Genomic DNA, 19,755 nt, shown 5'->3' with positions numbered 1-19,755 from the left:
CTGAAACTAGTCACAGGTTTCATAATTTTCTAAAATTACGATCTATCAACGGGACAAAAGTTACGAACTAGGATTACGCACTACTGGGAAAAGACTTATAGGAGGGTGTTGGCTTCCTTGCTTCTCCCACACTAAGGCCAGTTTAATAGAGGGAGGATGAGTAGCCAATGTAGGCGAGGTTGTCGGTGGCGGAGCACAAGGATGGGGACCGGCTCCGGCTGGATCTCGTGGAATGGGGGTGGAGCTCCTTCCCCTTGGACGGGCTGGGTATAGCGCTGAAGAGCAACATCTCCTTGGGGACAAAGCCAGCGACTGCCCTATAAGTGCTCTTGAGCCTGTAAACAGTAATTCAATGCACACCAAAACCATTTTAGAAGCTCAAGTTACTGTGGATCTACTAGAGTTGCACTTAAATTGAGTTCAAACCAGCGAGCTAATGATGTTGTACGTTTTAGGGCTCTAACATTGGTATATTTATCAGGCTAGCTGTTCATTGCGGTACTACTATAGTTCTACTAACATGGCTGCGAATAACAGTTACATATGAATAGTGGCTTCAAATATCGGAAATGAATGTCTGCACATTGTTTCCTGCTTGCAATTCGTCCATATTAACTTCTGTACAAACTATGAACCACATGTTGCCAACAATTATTAACATATTTGTTTGAAGAAAAAACACATTAAAATGAGCAAGACATTTATCCCTGTAATTTCTCCATTTCTTACAATCTCCACACACACACACACGCACGCACACACACACATGCGCGCGCGCGCGCACACACACACAAAAAGCCTATCCGGGTGAAAAAGTACAGGAATCAACTTCTGGTGCATCCAGCAACCAAACGGTAGTAGGGCTGATGGATTCTACCTCATGCATCACATGATCGAGTTCAGAAGGGATAGAAAACGCTTTCGCATGTCATCTAATTCCAGTGATGTCGAGATTCTCAGCTGGGCCACAAGCATAGGAAGCACATCGGATCATCGAATCCGAGCTGAGTTTTATCACATCCAGTGTGAACTTGCCCAGGTGATCATGAATCAGATTATCAAACAAGGAGGGATGTTCTACCATGGGCCAATGAGGCGGGAGACTGTCCGAGATGTGCTAGTCGCTCAGGGTCTGGACATGAATCCTTTCAAGAAGCTCGGGTGCTTCATCCCTAAATATGAAGATTCGAACTTCGACATGGAATAGTATTTGACGATGACAATGTGTGTGTTCAATTATAATTAATACTACTAGTCTTTATATGAACTACCGTACATCGCTCTAGTTAATTAGTTTGTGTACGAGGAACTTTGTTATTTATATATGTTTATTGCTTGTGTTTATATTAATATGATGATGATGATGATGTTGATCATGATTATCATGATGATTTGTTATTATGATCATGATTGGTTATTATATCATTGGGGGAAGGAAAGCGGATTAGATTCATGTGTGGATGAATCTTCGACGTTGGGTTCATTAGCCCAGATGTTGTAAATGAATGGTCGGTACGCCACAATACCTAAGAGACCGATGATAACTTGCTAAAGTCGTTACTTCTACATCACGGAGAAAGAGAGGACACTTCTCTCTATTAGCTAGCTAACACAATATGAAACCCCTATATTAACCCTCCAAAAACCCCAACACCCCCTCCCCCCCCCCCCCCCATTCAAAAAAAAACCACCTCCTGGTCCCGGTTGGTATTACCAACCGGGACTATAGGCTCTCCTGCCTGGGCTCCCTGTAGAGGCGACGTGAAGGCCCTTCTGTCCCGGTTGGTAAAGGAACCGGGACTAAAGGTTTTGGGCTTTATTCCCGACCCTTTAGTCCCGGTTCCGGAACCGAGGCTAATGGGCCTCTAGAACCGGGACAAATGGGTCATTTTCTACTAGTGACTGATGACTTCCCGATTAAAATAGGACTACATCAAGGGTCAACTTTGAGCCCTTATATTTTTGCCTTGGTGATGGATGAGTTCACAAGGGATATATAAGGAGATATCCCGTGGTGTATGCTCTTTGCGGACGATGTGGTGCTAGTCGATGATAGTCGAACGGGGTCATGAGGAAGTTAGAGTTATGGAGATAAGCCTTGGAATCGAAAGGTTTTAGACTTAGTAGAACTAAACCCGAGTACATGAGGTGCGGTTTGAGTACTACTAGGCACGAGGAGGAGGAAAGCTTTTGTGGGCAGGTGGTGCCGTAGCATTGACTCCGCAGCATTGACCACATGAAAGCTTTTGTCCACATAAAATCACATGAAACAAGTTCTTGTCACTTTAATTGATGACTCATGCAGCATATTTGTATTTTCTTATGCAACTGATTACATGTATCATCGTCCCTTTAGCTGGCTATTATGACACAACTTCAAGACAGAGCACCAGACCTGCTGCTCTCTGCACTCCCCTATTTCTCTCACATGCTCATGCTCCTTGCCCTTCACGTGGACACCACAACTTCCACCAAGTAGGGGATCCCAACAATGCAAGATTCTTTCATAGAAAACAAATGTCAGATGTGCATATTTTGCTATCTCAACCATTTACAATCCTTCAAATGATTCTCTATATTTCTCCTACAGCCTACGTTGCCAAACTTCAACATGGTTCAAATCTTAGAAGAACTAAACCATGATCACCTTCTCACTGTATTTGCTTGATTCTTTGATACACACATAAAACAATTAAAATCTCTGCTGGTGAGATTCTTTGTATTTATCATAACACGGTCAATCAAGAAGAACTATGATCACCTTCTCACCGTAATAAGGAACAAAATGCAGTGCCACACCGTCGGTGGCAACGAATGCAACCTCGGCTTGCAACCATTGATGCAAACCCCACAATCCAAGGAAGAACCATGATGTCATGAAAGAAATCACAATAAGTATTTTCTTGCCATATAAAAAGAATTCTTTAGTTTTTTCTTAGTTTTGGCTTTAGTTGAATGCCCATCCATTACTACGGTCATCTAAGTTTTTATTTGCCATACGTAAAAACATAATGCATGTTAAATCTCACATGTGTAAAAAAAGATAGATACTGATGTTAAAAAAACATAAAACCCACGTCACTTCAAATGCATTTCCATAAAAAGTGTAATTCAACGATGTATGAACTAACTACCTCTTAGGCTCTTATAAAATAAGAGTACTTTTGACACTAATGTAGTGTTATAATCGTTTTTATATTATGAGACGAAGGGAGTAGCTGCTTTTTTTTTTGGAAGGGATCAGAAAAAATGGCAACTTGGATACTTATTCTGATGTAAATATATATGTCGTTAAAAACTGAAATGTGATCATGTTGGATATTTTTCTCATCAGTAGTTCTGAAGCAGGGTATGAACTTCCTTACTGAAAGCACCGTGCATACATTGGGCACCAGGGAAAAACATCTAAATCAGTTCAGAAATTTCATCCATAATTTCTTAAACCAATTTTCAATATCCTTTCAAAGCCTGCTACCATACCGGACAACATGAGTTCTTTTGTAATATCAAGACTGCTTGTGAATACCCCTTAATTTCACTCAAAATTCAAGCATGGAAAATAGATCAGCCAGCTACGAGATTCCCTGCATACGCTCGAATCTTTACTTTGATATGGCATGTTAGCCTTCATAAACACTACAGGGTGGGTAACTAAGCAGATGACGTATATGTTTTAGAACAGGTTCAAAAGCCAGTCACATGCTTCATATAATTTTCTAAGATGACTAATATCACGGAACGACGATATACGAGAGAGACTTGGGGTAGCACCGATTGAAGAGAAGCTGGTCCAGCATCGTCTCAGATGGTTTGGACATAATATATTCAGCGGAGGCCATCGGAAGCGCCGGTGCATAGCAGACGGATAAAGCGTGCTGAGAATGTTAAGAGGGGTCGTGGTAGACCAAACTTGACATGGGAAGAGTCCGTTAAGAGAGACCTGAAGGTTTGAAATATCGATAAAGACTTAGCCATGAACAAGGGTGCATGAAAGTTAGCTATCCACGTTCCAGAGCCATGACTTGGTTTCAAGATCTTATGGGTTTCAACTCTAGCCTACCCCAACTTGTTTGGGACTGAAAGGCTTGGTTGTTGTTGTTGTTTGTTGTTGACTAACATCACGGAAAGAAAACTGCGAGCCAGAATAACAGATCTTCACAGGGCGAAGCGATTCAGAATACAATAAAATCCAGCATTGCTGCTTGAAATAGATCCAGCATTACATTCCATCATAGCTGCCAAATGTAGCAAAGAAACCAATCAATTGTTCCCACACACACACACCAAAAAAAAAAAATTGGTACACTTCAACATACAGGAAACATTTTATTCTAGTGTTCGGCGTAAACAAAAGCAAACTCACACAAACAATATTAGACTGAGACAAAACATCTTTAACAGCAAAGTAAGCACTGCAGGGCCAAACCACAAACATAACAACAATCCTGGTGGCGGCAGCAGACGGTCAGCTGGGGCACAACCAGGAGACTCCACACCACTTGAATAACTTGAGTCGCAAAAGTACAAGCAAAGCTATTATTATAGCGCACCCGGATGAACCGAAGACTCTTTCGGAGTTTTGCATCTGAAACACAGGAGATTTATTCTCCGGTCAAAACCAGCTTCCGTGAAACAGAGAAAGTAGGCATTGAGAATGGTTAAAATGATAAAAACGGGATTGATGCTGAACCATCATTACATGGAAAACATAAATCTATATTTAATCGGAGTCCTAGCAAATTTCTTTCTACACATGGCACAGATTTCGGTTGAGTTAGATGTTAATCAGACTTGATATGGCTAAGATTATTGGGTCTAACTTGACCAAATGACACCTATGCTGCTGACATGGAGGATGTGCGGCTATGTTGTTCGAACGATCCATGCAGCAAGATAGACAATGACAGGAGGAGCGCACATTGCTGATGCGGCCAAGTGGTTTTTTTAATACAAGATATGACTTTCTATATGTGGTTACGAGAAATGAGAAGTCCAATGTATAGTTTTGTGATATTTTAGCCATTACAGCGGTTTTGTAAAAAATAGCTCTACCTCAAATTAGGAATTATTAGGATTATATTAGTGACCATATATCCACTATCAAATTAAGCAACGAATTAACCGATCTATCTTTGCTTCCCCTTCTCTTGAGGTGCGGCTGCCAGCAAGGCACCACCCTCCATCTTGAGTCCAGGATAAACTCAAACAGTAGGACCTACACAACCCCTATCTACCCCACCACTTAGCAAATGCATTATATCAAGAGGAAGAAATGAATCTAAGGGCTACCCCACAAGAAAATTCAGCAATTTGATGTCCATTGAAGCAAAGAGGCGAGGACCTGAGCCACAAAGTTGAACAAAAAAGAGGATAAACATAGTACCTGTTACAAAATGCACGAGATGCGTAATTATGATTGCTGCAGTTGTTGCACAACCAGTCTCCTTCACGCCATTTTGCTCTGATAAAGTGCAAAAACATATGTACTCAGCTAGCTTATTCATGTCCAGTACAAGATTAATAATAAATACTACTTGCAAAAGGAGCAACACTTTTCAGCATGTATCCATTTGTGAATGAATAGTCAACCAAGATTGTGATGTGGGACTGCATATAGTTCAACTAAACAGTTGGTCCAAAACAACTAGAGAGTATCCGGTACCCATTTCACTTTTATTGTACTACCAACATAAAAGTGACATGCAAATAGCAAGAAAATACGGAGAGAGAAAAGTAAACTGACTTAATTTTTTTAACCACTCCCAAAAATTTTTTTTGAACACAGCCTATCTTTTTAACAACCGCCATTTCTCAAAATTTCTGAACCACATATATGTATGTATAATTTCCTTTCACCTGCCACCTATAATTTTATATTTAACAGCCACGGATTCACAATATTTTCTCTCCAGTTCTCATAAAAAAAGTGTGACTATCTTCAAACATGCAACCCTATTCCAAATTCAAATTAGCTATGTTTAATTATAGGGGCTCATATTTGAACTGCCCTCCATTTGCCATTACACTGTAGGTTATTGTACCAATTAAGATAGCATTCATTCTAAGACAAGTATGGTAACCTACTACATGTGTAATATGAGCATCTATGATTTATGAGAAGTATTACCCTTTCCCAACTACACCAGACATCCCTGGAACTTGTCCAGAGGGTAATGCCATTGAGTTTCCATTGTCATATGCAGAATAAGTTGTCTGGCCATTATTGTTTCCAGCTCCTTGACCCATAAATAAATTATCTGAGCCTGCTGTCTTCAATCAGATTGGAAATTAATCAATGCCATATGATAATTAGGCAAACAAGCAATGACAAATAAAAAAAGGCCCACAAGTACATACTGAAAGTGGATAATTAGCATTTCCTGGGTTCAGCCTTTTATTATCCCAGTCATTAGCAAGCTCCTCTGATGCCAACCGCTTATTACCTAATGCTGAAACAAGAAAAAATTTCAGTATAACTATTAGATTACATGTTGATCCCAGTTACGAAATGTAATAAGAGAGTTATCACTGTGAGACTGCATGAAGCACAAGAAAGAATGTGTAATGTAGTTGAGTACAAATAAATGATAAACTAAGTTACATAAATCATTAATGCTGCAATAAAAGAAGAGATTTCAGGATAACTATTGGACTTCATGTTGTCAATCACAAAATGTAACAACAGAGCCACTGTGATACTACATGAAGCACAAGAAAGAATACAGAATGGGGTTAAGCAAATAACGATAGAACTAAGTTAGATAAATCACTATGGCAGCCAAGCCAACAAATCCAGAAAATAATAACAAAAACTAAGTTAGATAAATCACTATAGCAGCCAAGCCAACAAATCCAGGAAATGATAACAAAAACCAAGTTAGATAAATCACTCTGGCAGCCAAGCCAACAAATCCAGAAAATAATAACAAAAAAACAGAATATGGCTATTATCAACTTCTTTTTCGAGAGTATTACCAACTTATGTTGAACGCAGAGAAATTGTAGAAAGAAACATCTGCCTACAGTCACCCGTTAATCAGCAGATCATAGATGTATCACATGTGAAAAATAGTACTTTTGAATGTGCATGTACTACTAGACTAATTAACCTATTTCTGGTGGCAAAGAATAACACAAACTTTTGAAAAGGCAAGTATATAAGATAGTTCCCTGCTCACTGGAATTCGGGAGGAGTAAATTTTTTTCATCAGTTAAGAGTACAAGTTCAAAAAAAATTAGGAAATTAGAACAGAGATGTCTTACTTGAAGAACTATCTGCTCCTGTGGATTTCATGGTTGTAGAGGCCATGCCTGATGGGACAGGTGCATTACACTCTTTACACTGGAAAAGATAGAATAGCAAGGAATACGGTCAATCACATTGTACACTCACTATGAAAAGGCATACTGCAGAGAAACCTAAACTAGAGTTCATGTCTAAGTTCAGTTTGAGGTTGCTGTACTATGTTGTTGCTTAACTAATTTTGTAATCTACTGCAGAAAAACTGGCCACAAAGCAGAAAAAAGGTGGTTAATCAAACAGTGAAATACGCAAAAGCGAGTTCGAAAAGCTAGATTATCATAACCCACTGCAATGCCAAACGAGCCTAAATAGGCAGCGAACAACAGGGGAGGAAAGTTATCTGTGTAATATGCAAGTAAACAAAGAACAATTTTAAGAATAAATGCAGAAGTCAGTGAAGGAACTTAGATGATAAGAAAAGCAACAAGATCGGACATATTAAAGGCTCTAATGATGACCTGAGAAGTGGCAGTATCAGGGCTAAACTAGAGTTAGCCACAATCAGCATAATACATAAAGCATATTCTTATTACAGTTCAGAAGGCAGGACAACATTTACCAACAACCATTATGATTGAGAATTAAGATATGACATTCAAGTAATATTTAACAGGTGATCACCTGAGCACGAGATGAGTAGTTATGGAATCCACAGCTGCAGAGCCAGTCACCACTACGCCAGTCCTTTGGAACACCTTGAAACTGATTAGTGCTGTTGCCGGCGAACTGCCAAAGAGACGATTGCATACCATATCTAGCAGCCACCCCATAAGGCCAGTTTGCGTTTGCAAGTAGCTGCTGCTGCATAGCTGGATTGCCAAAGTTCATCTTATAGCCAGCATTGGCAATCTCCTGTACCCTGGCCATATAATCTGCATACGCTGGCATCATTCCTCCCATTGATAATTGTGGCATGGCTGCTTCCTCCTTGGGCAGGTTGCACTTCTTGCAGTTCTTTCTGGATGCATAATTATTGTTACTGCAACCTATTCATCCATTTGCCGCATAAACCGACCACCACCACACCAGGCAGCACGACAACGCACATCCGAAGTACACGCACACCACCAACCAGCCATCCCGCACAACACCCAAAAAAAGAAATAAGCACACACACACTAGTCATTTACTCAGTAAAACTGATGGTACTTGTCTAATATCATCTACAAACATACACATTCAACGAGTAAAATGAACAGAATCAGTAATCACAAGTTATATAAAACACGAAAGGTAAGCAATTACTCCCTACAGACGTTCCAGGCTCGCCCCATGACAAATGATGTGCTCTGTACCCGAGCCACAAGAAGCAAAACAGCACCGATAAAAATGCATTCGCCCTTCAGTACGAACCTCTTACCCAGGTCCTCCAAACCATTACATGTAAATACGCTACGCTAAAGCCTTGTTAGTAATGCAGCAGTTACTGTGATCATAGGTTGTAACAAGGACAAACCCGCCTAAACAAGATAATTCAAAGTGGAACATACACAAATGCTACATCCATTAAACCTCCAACCGAGGGAGATCGCCACATGCTTAAATTAAGCAGGCACCCCCGAGAGGCATTGGCGCCCATCTCGTACCGCACCCTATGACATGATACAATACATCTCGTACCACACCCTATGACATGATACAATACATCTCGAGCCTACACCGTCGCCCCCAGGCGAGCTCCACCAGCCTGGCTGGTTTCCCTTTGCACTTGATTCTCAGCTCTGCATAATAAGCCTAGAAGGGGAAGAAGGAAAGCTAGGGACACCGGTCAGATCACTAGGCGCAACCTACCGTTACAGGTACGGCGGTGATTTTATTTTTTTTGTTCGCCTAAGACCATTGGAACAGCGACGAAGGAAGGAAGGAAGAAGAGAGGATGTGCTTGTACCTAGCTAGCTATAGCTACAGGGGGGGTGAGGCGTACCGTTGCAGATCCAGTCGCCGGCGCGTGGGAGCCACTTGGAGTCGCGCGGGGTGTTGGGGTCGACGAGGAGGCGCGACTGCTTGCAGCGGTTGCAGAGGGAGCGGAAGGCGTAGTTGCGGTTGCCGCACCCGCCGCAGTACCAGTCGCCCTCCCTCCCCCCGCCGCCGCCGCCCGACCCGCCCGACGAGGACCCCGCGCCGGCCATCGCTCCCCAGGCTCCCGGCGGCGGTGGCGGATTTGATTTGGGATTTGGGAGTGGGGAGGAGATTTGGGGGTGGCACGGAACGGAAGGGATCCGGGGAGGTGGGAGAGGGGTATATTCTCTTCTTTTCTCTCTGTCCCTCTCCGCTCCGGCCTCGCCACGCCACTGTGTACTCTCTACTCTGTAGGGTTCAAAATTTATTTATTTTTCTTTTAACCAAATCAGTATTTTATTTTATTTATTAGTCCCTCTGTAATGGAATTACTTGATCCAGACGTATTTTAGTTTTAGATACATTCATTCTTTTTTATTTTAACGACGACGAGTAATTTCGGACGGAAGGAGTAGTTTATTTTGACGCCTCCCCTTGATTTTTGCATCCATACAAAAAACATGCTGTATTTTAGACCTAATTAGTGTTTTAAACTAGAGGTTAGCCCCTCCACTATTTTTACAAGAAGAATTTATAATTATATATCTTCGTGTCGTTTTGTCTCCCGGACCGGTTGTGGTTGATGATCCATTTTAACCTCCATATCCGCATGGAGATCCTTTAAAGTAAATATCAAGATAATATTCTGCAACCTTTTTTTGGCCGCACAACTTGCAGCCACCACTGGAGGACATGTTTGGTTGCCCTACTCACTTTGCCACACTTTTTATGCTACAAGTTTTGTGGTGGCCTTCTCTCTCTCAACCAAAAAAAAACACAAGTTTTATGGTGTTCAAATTGGTCGCCACACTTACGGCAAAAGTTGGTTAGCAACGGAGTCTATGATAAACGGTGTATGTGAGCACGAAAGTGTGGCATATGCTATGTGGTAGTAAAGTGTGACAAAGTGTGGATGCCGACCAAACATGTCCTTGGTTACACTCCAACACACTTTCCGGTAATAGTCCGATGCCATCACTTACTAAAAACTCAACATATTCGCAGGTTCTTTGATAATCAGGAGTTTTTTTTTACATACTGGATCTTGAGGCTTCGTCGAATATAGTACAAAAACTAATTTGATAAGTTGGATTATCATCATCTAATCCATCGCCATGCCAACTCTGCCACTCCGGTGTGTCATAATATGGAGATTAATTGTAGTCTGATCTTGGATGAGCTCCCACAATTGCAATGAACTTCTTTATTGGCTAGTTCGACTGTCAGAGTCGTCACACGATAATGATAAAATTCACACGGTTACAGCTCAACCTGTCAACAGTTTTGAGTTCCGGTGCCAAGCTTCAAAATCTCTCTTTCTATTTTGAAAGAAAAAATTTGAACAATGGAGGATCTGATGGCATCGACAAACTAACAACCTACAAAAAAAAACTGAAAAGAAAGGGCGGAAAAAAAGGAACGGTTTAAAAATCCCCTGCGTTCACCATTTCTGACTGGTGAACAAATGATCGCAAAGCCATGTATCAGATTGTCTCATACAGTAGCGGCGGCGGGGGCGGTAGCACCTTCGGTTTGCAAGCTATTGTAGTAGTCAACAAGAACCTTCCACCCACCAGGGCACATGAAACCATCAGGAGGGTTCTCTCCAGTTTTGGCGAAAGTGCGCATCTGATTGATTTGCAGGTCAAATTGTTAGCAGCAGATAATTACCTTCAGTTTGAAAGCATAAAGCATTGGTTCCTTGACAATAAATTTGATAGAAGCGCGTACCTTGGTTCCTGAGATGAACAGAAAATCTTGACTGCGTGAAGGTTCGAAGAAAGCCATCTTCTTTGCCACCGTATCGTATGCTGCTACCTGTAGCAAATCAAATTTATGTAAGAATCTAACAGAAAGTAGCAAGAGGCACAAATGACTAATACACCCAAGAGCTGATAAAACGCTGAAGATAGGCCTTCAGGCCGGGCATTACAGTTAAAAGTTGGAAAAGTTTAATGAATTATAAGCACGGGACTTGATCAACAACAACAACAACAACCAAGCCTTTCAGTCCCAAACAAGTTGGGGTAGGCTAGAGTTGAAACCCATAAGATCTCGAAGCCAAGTCATGGCTCTGGAACGTGGATAGCTAACTTCCACGCACCCCTGTCCATGGCTAAGTCTTTGTCGATATTCCAAACCTTCAGGTCTCTCTTAACGGACTCCTCCCATGTCAAGTTTGGTCTACCACGACCCCTCTTAACATTCTCAGCACGCTTTATCCGTCCGCTATGCACCGGCGCTTCCGGTGGCCTCCGTTGAATATGTCCAAACCATCTGAGACGATGCTGGACCAGCTTCTCTTCAATCGGTACTACCCCAAGTCTCTCTCGTATATCGTCATTCCGTACCCGATCCTTCCTTGTGTGGCCACATATCCATCTCAACATGTGCATCTCTGCTACACCTAACTGTTGGATATGTCGTCTCTTGGTTGGCCAACACTCCGCGCCATACAACATCGCAGGTTGGATAGCTGTCCTATAAAACCTGCCTTTTAGCTTTTGTGGCACTCTCTTGTCACAGAGTACGCCAGAAGCTTGGCGCCACTTCATCCACCCAGCCTTGATTTGATGGCCCACGTCTTCATCGATATCGCCATCCTTCTGCAACATGGACCCCAAATATCGAAACGTGTCTCTCTCCGGTACCACCTGCCCACCAAGGCTAACCTCTCCATCCTCGTGCCTAGTAGCACTAAAACTGCACCTCATGTATTCAGTTTTAGTTCTACTAAGCACGGGACTTGATCAAACAAAATAAAATCAGGATGACTTTAATAAATCTGGAAGTAGGCCTCTGTGCATCAAATACCTTGAAGGGCAATATGTTGAGTTTCTCCAAACCGGGAGCCATGCTTAGGACCTTCTTCCCATGGTCTGGGTTGTACAGATCTCTCTTCTCTGTTGGATGGCCCATCCCAGCTGGATCACGACCCACTATGTAGAAATTAGCACCGGCATTAATGCGTGCCTTTGCATGCCACTGCACTTCTGTTGGGCCAGCATAATGCATTGGAGAGGGAAATATAGACACAATAGTGGTTTCAGGGTCAAGGACTCCATCTTCTAAGACCTGTCATGCAGTAGGACTTAAGGTTTGCATTTTGCATTACCCAAACTGACAACAATCTTTGTAAACAAAATCATTACCTTGCTGTGTTGTTCCATTCTAACAGGCAGTGGGACATCATCAGCTTTTGTGAAACCACCCAAGGGGTGTAGCAATAGAATGGGGTTCTTGAAACCCATTTCCAAGAGACGTCTTCTAGTGTCATTCATTAACAATGCGTGCCCATTGTGGACTGGATTTCTCAATTGGAATGCAAATACAGCATCAGCCCCACGCTTGTCGAATTCATCCCTAAGTTGCTGGGGTGAAAGCCTGTAATGGTCGAGGCCATCGTTATATTTAATGGGTTGCAACACCTCCAGATCACCACCAATCAGCCAGTTCCCAGCTGGTGCTATCGCCTCATCGACATAAGGTAAACCAGGCGCAGTTGTCCCCCATGTTCTTGCAATCCTTTCTTCTTTATTGTGAGGGTATATTTCAACACTGATAAAATGATAATGTAAATATCAGTAAATAACCTCATTAGAACCGGACGCAAAAGCAATGCCACAACGAACAATTTTCACTAGTCATGAAAGTGCTGTCACAACGTTAGTTAAGTTTCATCATGGTATATGATCATATATATGATTGGCGGCTACTACCATACCAGTTAAAGCAACTTCAAAAGGGAACTGTTCTAAAGTGGAATCATAAAGGAGAACAGAGGGTAACAATAACATGGATTTGTAAACTAAATCTAAAAAAAGCTCATCATGATTACTACTTCATGATCCACAAGTAAATCCAAACAAAAAGCTTCTTATGGATGTGAGGAAAATGCACATAAATGTGTTTTTGTACAATCAGATTTATTATAAAGTTTTTTGGTTAGATAGCCCAAAATATTTATGTGTTGAAGTTAATCAAAAAGGTTATGATGGTGTGCTTAGGCATATTCATCGCTAGCATGTCAGAGACAGAAATGTCTTGGGCATAACATCACTTCAGGAGGATCAAAGCAGGAAGTGACTTAACTTCACTCGATATTTACCCTAAAGTAAAGCTATGCTGAGCTTAATTCAATCAAACCATATAGAAGCTATTTGTACAAGGTCCAGGAAGCGGTGCCCACTGCCCAGCTCCCTGGCCAGTGGCTGTTTTTTGTCCAAAATTCAGAACTCGAACTTTTTATTGTTTTGGTATGATTTTTGAACTACACGACGGGATAAATGTAACTACAATGGTAATTCAGAGGTACTGCAAAGAAATGACTACTTAGGATTCAGATATGTTTAGATGGTCTGGAACAGAAATAGTTCAGATTACAGTTCAATGGGTTGACTTAACAGTGCTGATGGGATTTTTTCGTTCTCAAGAGAAGGGCAAAAAAAAATTGTCACAAGGAGAACATCACATGTGTCAATTTGTACTTTTGTATTCAGCGCACAAAAAAAAAATGCTCCCATAATCACCTAATAATGAATAAGCACAGACACCTTTAACTTTAAAATCAACAGTTATTTCATTTCTACTTTATAAAAAGAAGAAGAATTGGCCAGACACATCATGTTACATCCAAAACAGTGAACAAAGAAATGCTGTAGCAATTGATGACTGATCGCATAGGTAACATGGGGCTACTAAAATATAGTTGTTAATTAACCACGAGGTCAAATACACATCACAAGGCAATCCTTATGCAATCACTATGAGAGTGACATGAAAGCGACAGCACCGTCAAGGATAGCAACAACTTTTTGTTCAAACATTCTCATCCACTGAGGTTTTGCTAAGATGCTATGGTCCCCAAACCTGCTAAAATGTGGACTAAAACGAACAGACAGCAAAGCTAAGATGCTTCTTTAAATTTTTCCCACAATGATAAGATGCTAAATTCCCCCACAATGGAAGGACAGGAGAGTTTTGGGGCGACGAAAAAGACAACAGAGGGATCATATTCACTGGTTGTGAACTTGCGATAAAGTTTCGTAAGTGAAAAGATAATTAGCTGAGCAGACATTCCATCCTACATTCTCTTAATTATAGGAATATATCGAATCATCCTACATTCTCTTAATTATAGGAATATATCGAATCATCAAAACTGGCGTTTACGAGGCCACAAAGTACACGCCCATCGTAAGAATCATCGGATTGTCAATTTGTGCACCATCGGTAAACATGAAGGAATTCTGCCATGTTTTCTTTGTTATTTTTACAGGAAAGCTGCAGCAAATGTTTTCGGTCGAACCAAGAACCATGAAAATGGGCAACCGTAACGTAATCCACACAATAATAACAGCAGAAGGAACTGAGAGGCAGAGATGAGAGGAGGAGGCAGGAGCGGACCTGCGGAGGACGGCGAGGAGCTCGCCGTCGGGCCCGGCGAGCGCGACGTCGGGCGCCGCGCCGATGCGGTCCTTGTCGGCGTCGTCGACGGCGAGCACGATGGGGAGCGACATGTTGGCGAAGCCGCCGGATGGGAGGCGGAGCGAGTTAAAGTGGAGGCACTGGAGGTACTCGTGCTCGCGCATGAAGCCGCGCAGCGGGGACGCCCAGCCCTCGGCGAGCACGTGCGCCCACTCCACGTCGACGGGCGCGAGCCGCACCCGCGGCAGCGCCTCGGCCTCGGCCCGCAGCGCCGCGCGGCGCTCGGGCGGGGCCACGAGGTTCACCAGCGCGCCGCCGTCCGGGTCGATGAGGGAGCTGCGGATGGCCGACATGCTGCGGCGGGGCCCGGTGCGCGGCGGGGATGCGGTGGCGAGGCGGAGGCGGGGGTGGGGGTGGAGACGGAGTGGGTGCGTGAGTGAGGCTGTGGCGGAGGCGGAGGCGGAGGCGCGGCGGCGCGGGATGGGGGTGGAGGAGGGGTGGTGGAGGTGGGTGGGAGTGAGGAGGTGGACGGCCATGGCTGCCCGCTAGGTGTTCGACCGACGGTGCGGGTGCGGGCGCGGCCTCCGAGCGCGCACGGGTAAGTTGATTTCTTTTTGTCTAGTCTATCTATCTATCTATTGGCCATGTGGAGTATTTATATTGTGTGGGCATGACATGGGTTGGATTTGATTTTGACCACACCATGTTGTGTTTGACCCCCAAATTGTTTGGAAATGTTTTTTATGGGATTATTAAAGAAGGGGCAGGATTCAAGGGCCTGCCAAGATCAAGGGGGTGTGATTGAGGATTTGGCATCTTTGACCCTGGTTCTTTTGGAAATGAGTTAATTGAGTATTCGACCCTGCATTTCTAGTTGTCACTAGTAATCGTGCACGTGCAACGCACGTATAATCTTAAAAAAAAGGTTTACAACACACGAAAGATTAACATGAGATACGTGTAATCTTAGAAAAAAGGTTTGCAGCACACGAAAGATTATCATGAGATAGTAGAATACTTAGTTTTGAGCAACACATAGCCACATAAGTTACATGTTGAGAGAAAATACAAATTACTAAGCTGGTAGTACATAATTTATTTCCACACCTTTGGCTAGTGAGCACTCTATCATACAAGGGGAAAACAGAGAAAATTCAGTGACATGCATGTTGCTTCTTGCTTGTACACATAAATCATAGTTCCTCGGAATGTTCAGCAGCAACTTTTTTGTTAACATGTAACATAATCTTAAGATTGTTACGAGTGTTCTTTGAAATGAGGATCATTGTGTTTTATGCTCATCAAAGTGTCGTGAAGTCACGGCTATCAGCAAATAGATTAAACTTATCTGTGTCTAGGTCAGATCTAGAGTGTCACATGTATCCACAGGGTAGACATATCGTCTATTGAATGCCGTGACAATAGCAATTTCCATTTTTTCATCCCATAACCCCAAGAACGCATGGATAGTTGTACCATCCGAACGACGGACTTGAACCTGTAGTGAGAAAGGCTCAGTACATACAATGATCAATCACCATCATATCATAACAGATGAAAACATACACCGAGTTTCACTAACCACAAAATTATCATCTCTGATTCTGTTATTCTCAAATTCCACTACAAAATCTCTAATGTGCATGAAGCAGCAGAAATATATACAGTGCAAACCTTCAACTTCAGGTATGACAATGTTCCGACGGAGATTAACCGACTAAGATGCAGAGTTAATTATCACGCCTTAAAGCTCGTACCTGATATTGAAGAAATGGCTAATAAGCTGGCAACAAAGATGAGGAACCGAACTGGCAGCGGGAATCCATACATGTAAGCTGCAGTGAATACAACAAAGAGGGCATGTGATCTGAAAGTTTGTTTGACATTACGCACTCACCTTTGCAACGTCAGGTGCGGGTCGGCGATATGGCAGTGACACCCGGCTCTGGAAATATATATACATCAGGGTGATTTCCTCTCATTACATCTATCAAAAGGGTCAAGTCTTTAGATACGTGCCTACAAACATGCCAGAGTACAAGCAGTATATTTCCCTAATGAAATATGAAATACTTACACATATGATTCTGCTCCCAGGTTTATTCTCTAATGAATAACTTGAACATAGGGGGGGAGAGGTCGTCACCTTACTTGGTAGAAAACAGGGGGAACCAAATTAAACCCAAGCAACCGGAAGAGCTTGGCAACTTCACATACCGCACAAATTCCATGCCATCATCTCTGCCAATATCTTCAAAGGAGGATACTAAACCTATCAAAGGAAATATAGAACCTGAGATTAATGTGGGGTCAAGCCGAAACTTGTTGAATCTTAACAATTATGCAACAATTTCAAATGATGCCCTTAAGTGTGCCTTTTTGTCCATTGATCCAAGAACAAGGCTTGCCTATCAGTGAAATTACATAAATAATTTAACATATTCATATACAGATCACCGGACTAAGGACCTTCTAGATTGTAACTTGTAAGAATAGATTAAGGCTGGAACATATCATGGACCCTTGGAATACATTTTTTTAATGTTTAAATGGACTATTATTGACACAAGTAGATTTAGTCCATTAAAATTGAAATCGGTGAATTTAAAATAAAGAACATCACATAAGATTGGATCTCATCAGTGCAAGTTTGGTAAGCAGAACTCAGGACAACTTTCTCAGTAAGGATAGGAAGCATGGCGCCATTCCATGAATCAATCGGGGATGTGGATGTAAATAGTGTCCGTTCCATCCCCTAATAGACATTAATCCTGCTGGTCCTCGACATCTTCATTTTGTCATGCTACCGTCAGGATACTTTTTTCATGTTTATTAATGGAAGTGAGCCAGGAAAGACCCTGCACATCAAATGTCTTGAAAACTGACTGCTACCTTCACGTTTAACTGCAGTGCCTGAAGATAAATCCTGTGAACTGACGGGAAATACAGTCACAATGTCCAATAAAGATATCCCTGGGGCAGAGGTCCAGGCTTACAACGATGAAATCCCCATTAAGTTAGGTCAACTTGACGGTGATCGCATTGGCTCCCTTGCCAGTGTCCTTACTGAACCACTTCAACATGAAGATTCTTGTTCTGGGGATTCGAGAAGACTAACCAATAGTAGTAAGTTGTTGCTACTGAAAGAAAACATAGCCAGGAAGCTTGAAAAGACTGAGCTTGAGATTGATTCTGTGGTCGGCATGTGCATCCAATATCTCCTGTCATCCATGGCAGTTATGACCAGAGCTTTGGAGGATAGCGCCATACAAACCCTACCTTTGCTCTTCTCTAGCCAAAATTCCTGCAATTACAAAGCACACAAAATATAAGCCATTTAGCACTAAAAATAGTCCTAGCCCCTGAAGATAAAAAGGGAACCAAGATAGTTTTCGGTGCTGAAATTGTTTCAAATTTCAGAGAATAATTAAATCAGGCATTCAGGCTCCAATTTGTGACGTATTGTTGCACTAATTAACTTTGAAACGACTCATATGTCAATATTTGGCTAGGATAAACAGATATGTGGATTAAGACATCAGACTCGGTAAATAACAATGATTCAAGCACAAAACTAATTGGCCAAAATCATATAGACAAGCTCATGAGGGGTCTTGTTTGCGTTGCCAAAAAAATTCATAGACAAGCACATGGAAAGGGACCTATATTTATGTAGAAGAATATCTGACCTTGATGCCGTCGTCGAAAGAGACAGGCCTGGAGAGCCTCGCGTAGATCTCCTTGGTGCCGGCCCGGTGGCGACGGCGCCTGCCCTCCTCGCCCCCGCCCTCTACGTACCGATGAGGTGGCGGTAGTTCTCCGACAGCTTGGCCTCCCACACGAAGTCTGCCCCCCGCAGCGCCGCGGAACGCGTGGTTGAGCCGCGCGAGGCGGCATATCTCCGGCGCGTCGAGCCGGAGCAGCACCTGCATTGCCCAAGCTCCCAGTTGGCATGGCTCTGTCGGGCGCGTCCAAGCTGCCTGCCGGCTCGTTGCACCTCCGCCTTGCGTCGCCTGCTTATTCCTTGGACGGCTCCCCGCACCTCCGTCTCGCCTCCTTCGGCCCCGGTCGGCTAGGCCCTGCACCTCCGCCTCGCCTACTTTCACCTAGAGCCGGACTCAGTTCACCCCGCTTGCCAATCCGCCGACGACGGCGGGGATGGATGCGCGGGGCCGGCGCAGGGGCCGGCGGCGGCGGGGATGGATGCACGAGGGGGGGCGCAGGGGCCGGCGGCGGCGGGGATGGATGCGCGGGGCGGGCGCAGGGGCCGGCGGCGGCGGGGATGGATGCGCGGGGGCGGGCGCAGGGGCTGGCGGCGGCGGGGATGATGGGCAACGTTGGAACAGCGGGGTGGGGCGGTGGGCCGGCGGCGGCGGGGACGCTGCAGGCCAGGGGAGGGGGAGGAGGAGGAGGCGGACGGGGAGGGGGAGGAGGAGGCTGATTCTGTGGGATTAGATAGGCACTCGTGATTACAGTTTCCTAATTGACCATGCATTCATTTTCCTTTGAGGAGGAGGTGGAGCACGGTCAGCCTTACTTTAATTGGTAAATGCACACGGTGGTGCTGCGTGGATGGTGGAAGGCCGTTAGATTTTTATTTGTTGTCTAATTGTGTGGTGGTGATTGGTATTTGTTTTTGTGGGGTAATAGGTGTGTATACCTAGTGAAGTTTACGTTTGATCTTTTATTAGTAGTATAGATACCTCGGGTGATTGGTTTGTGATCGAAATCAATCTTATCTGTCATTCGGTCATGATTTACAAAAACGTCGTTTGAGTGTGACATTTGGTTGGTCGGTCGGTCGGAAATGCACAAAATGTTGATTGTACTGCTATGATGGGTAGGGTCACACTTGAAACGGAAGCACGCGTCCATCAATTCGGGACGTGCGTGTCAGTCTCAATACGATGAGCAAAACATGAAACCATAATGTCACCATAAAAGAATAATGGAATGTTTGAATCAAC

At 43.4% G+C, this 19,755-nt stretch overlaps 2 protein-coding genes and 1 pseudogene across 3 annotated transcripts; all 3 read right to left on the bottom strand.

Moving 5' to 3' along the window:
* Positions 1 to 4,154: 4,154 nt before the first annotated feature.
* On the bottom strand, positions 4,155 to 9,574 carry LOC123424391 (asparagine-rich protein). 2 transcript variants are annotated; one of them, XM_045107994.1, is made up of 7 exons: positions 9,228 to 9,574; positions 7,925 to 8,289; positions 7,264 to 7,342; positions 6,358 to 6,449; positions 6,128 to 6,270; positions 5,384 to 5,461; positions 4,155 to 4,585 (listed from the first exon to the last, which is right to left on the bottom strand). In XM_045107994.1, exons 1-7 carry the CDS (start codon positions 9,430 to 9,432, stop codon positions 4,540 to 4,542), a joined length of 1,008 nt encoding a protein of 335 aa, XP_044963929.1. In that variant the 5' UTR covers positions 9,433 to 9,574; the 3' UTR covers positions 4,155 to 4,539. The 2 variants fall into 2 exon arrangements, with proteins under 2 accessions (XP_044963929.1, XP_044963930.1); XM_045107995.1 differs by having other exon boundaries at positions 7,925 to 8,261; positions 9,228 to 9,311.
* A 766-nt stretch (positions 9,575 to 10,340) lies between these two features.
* Positions 10,341 to 15,416, bottom strand: LOC123424390 (ATP sulfurylase 2-like). The gene is made up of 5 exons (XM_045107992.1): positions 14,768 to 15,416; positions 12,514 to 12,919; positions 12,176 to 12,436; positions 11,093 to 11,179; positions 10,341 to 10,990 (listed from the first exon to the last, which is right to left on the bottom strand). Exons 1-5 carry the CDS (start codon positions 15,322 to 15,324, stop codon positions 10,856 to 10,858), a joined length of 1,446 nt encoding a protein of 481 aa, XP_044963927.1. The 5' UTR covers positions 15,325 to 15,416; the 3' UTR covers positions 10,341 to 10,855.
* Positions 15,417 to 17,703: 2,287 nt separating this feature from the next.
* On the bottom strand, positions 17,704 to 18,720 carry LOC123424895 (annotated as a pseudogene).
* Between the last annotated feature and the right edge of the window lie 1,035 nt (positions 18,721 to 19,755).

The sequence above is a fragment of the Hordeum vulgare genome, chromosome 2H, assembly GCF_904849725.1.
Source record: "Hordeum vulgare subsp. vulgare chromosome 2H, MorexV3_pseudomolecules_assembly, whole genome shotgun sequence".
NCBI classification, from domain to species: Eukaryota; Viridiplantae; Streptophyta; class Magnoliopsida; order Poales; family Poaceae; genus Hordeum; species Hordeum vulgare.
Note: the sequence above shows the minus strand (reverse complement) of the source record. Positions and strands in the feature narration are given on the sequence as shown.

Excerpts from the sequence above, each read along its gene's own strand:
- LOC123424391 (XM_045107994.1), bottom strand. The coding sequence starts at position 9,432 with ATGGCCGGCGCGGGGTCCTCGTCGGGCGGGTCGGGCGGCGGCGGCGGG. Across the intron at positions 8,290-9,227 it reads CGGCGACTGGATCTGCAACG|GTTGCAGTAACAATAATTAT; the intron begins GTACGCCTCACC and ends ATGGATGAATAG. Across the intron at positions 5,462-6,127 it reads TCTGGTGTAGTTGGGAAAGG|AGCAAAATGGCGTGAAGGAG; the intron begins GTAATACTTCTC and ends GCACTTTATCAG.
- LOC123424390 (XM_045107992.1), bottom strand. The coding sequence starts at position 15,324 with ATGGCCGTCCACCTCCTCACTCCCACCCACCTCCACCACCCCTCCTCC. Across the intron at positions 12,920-14,767 it reads CTCCTCGCCGTCCTCCGCAG|TGTTGAAATATACCCTCACA; the intron begins GTCCGCTCCTGC and ends TCATTTTATCAG. Across the intron at positions 10,991-11,092 it reads TGTTCATCTCAGGAACCAAG|ATGCGCACTTTCGCCAAAAC; the intron begins GTACGCGCTTCT and ends CAAATCAATCAG.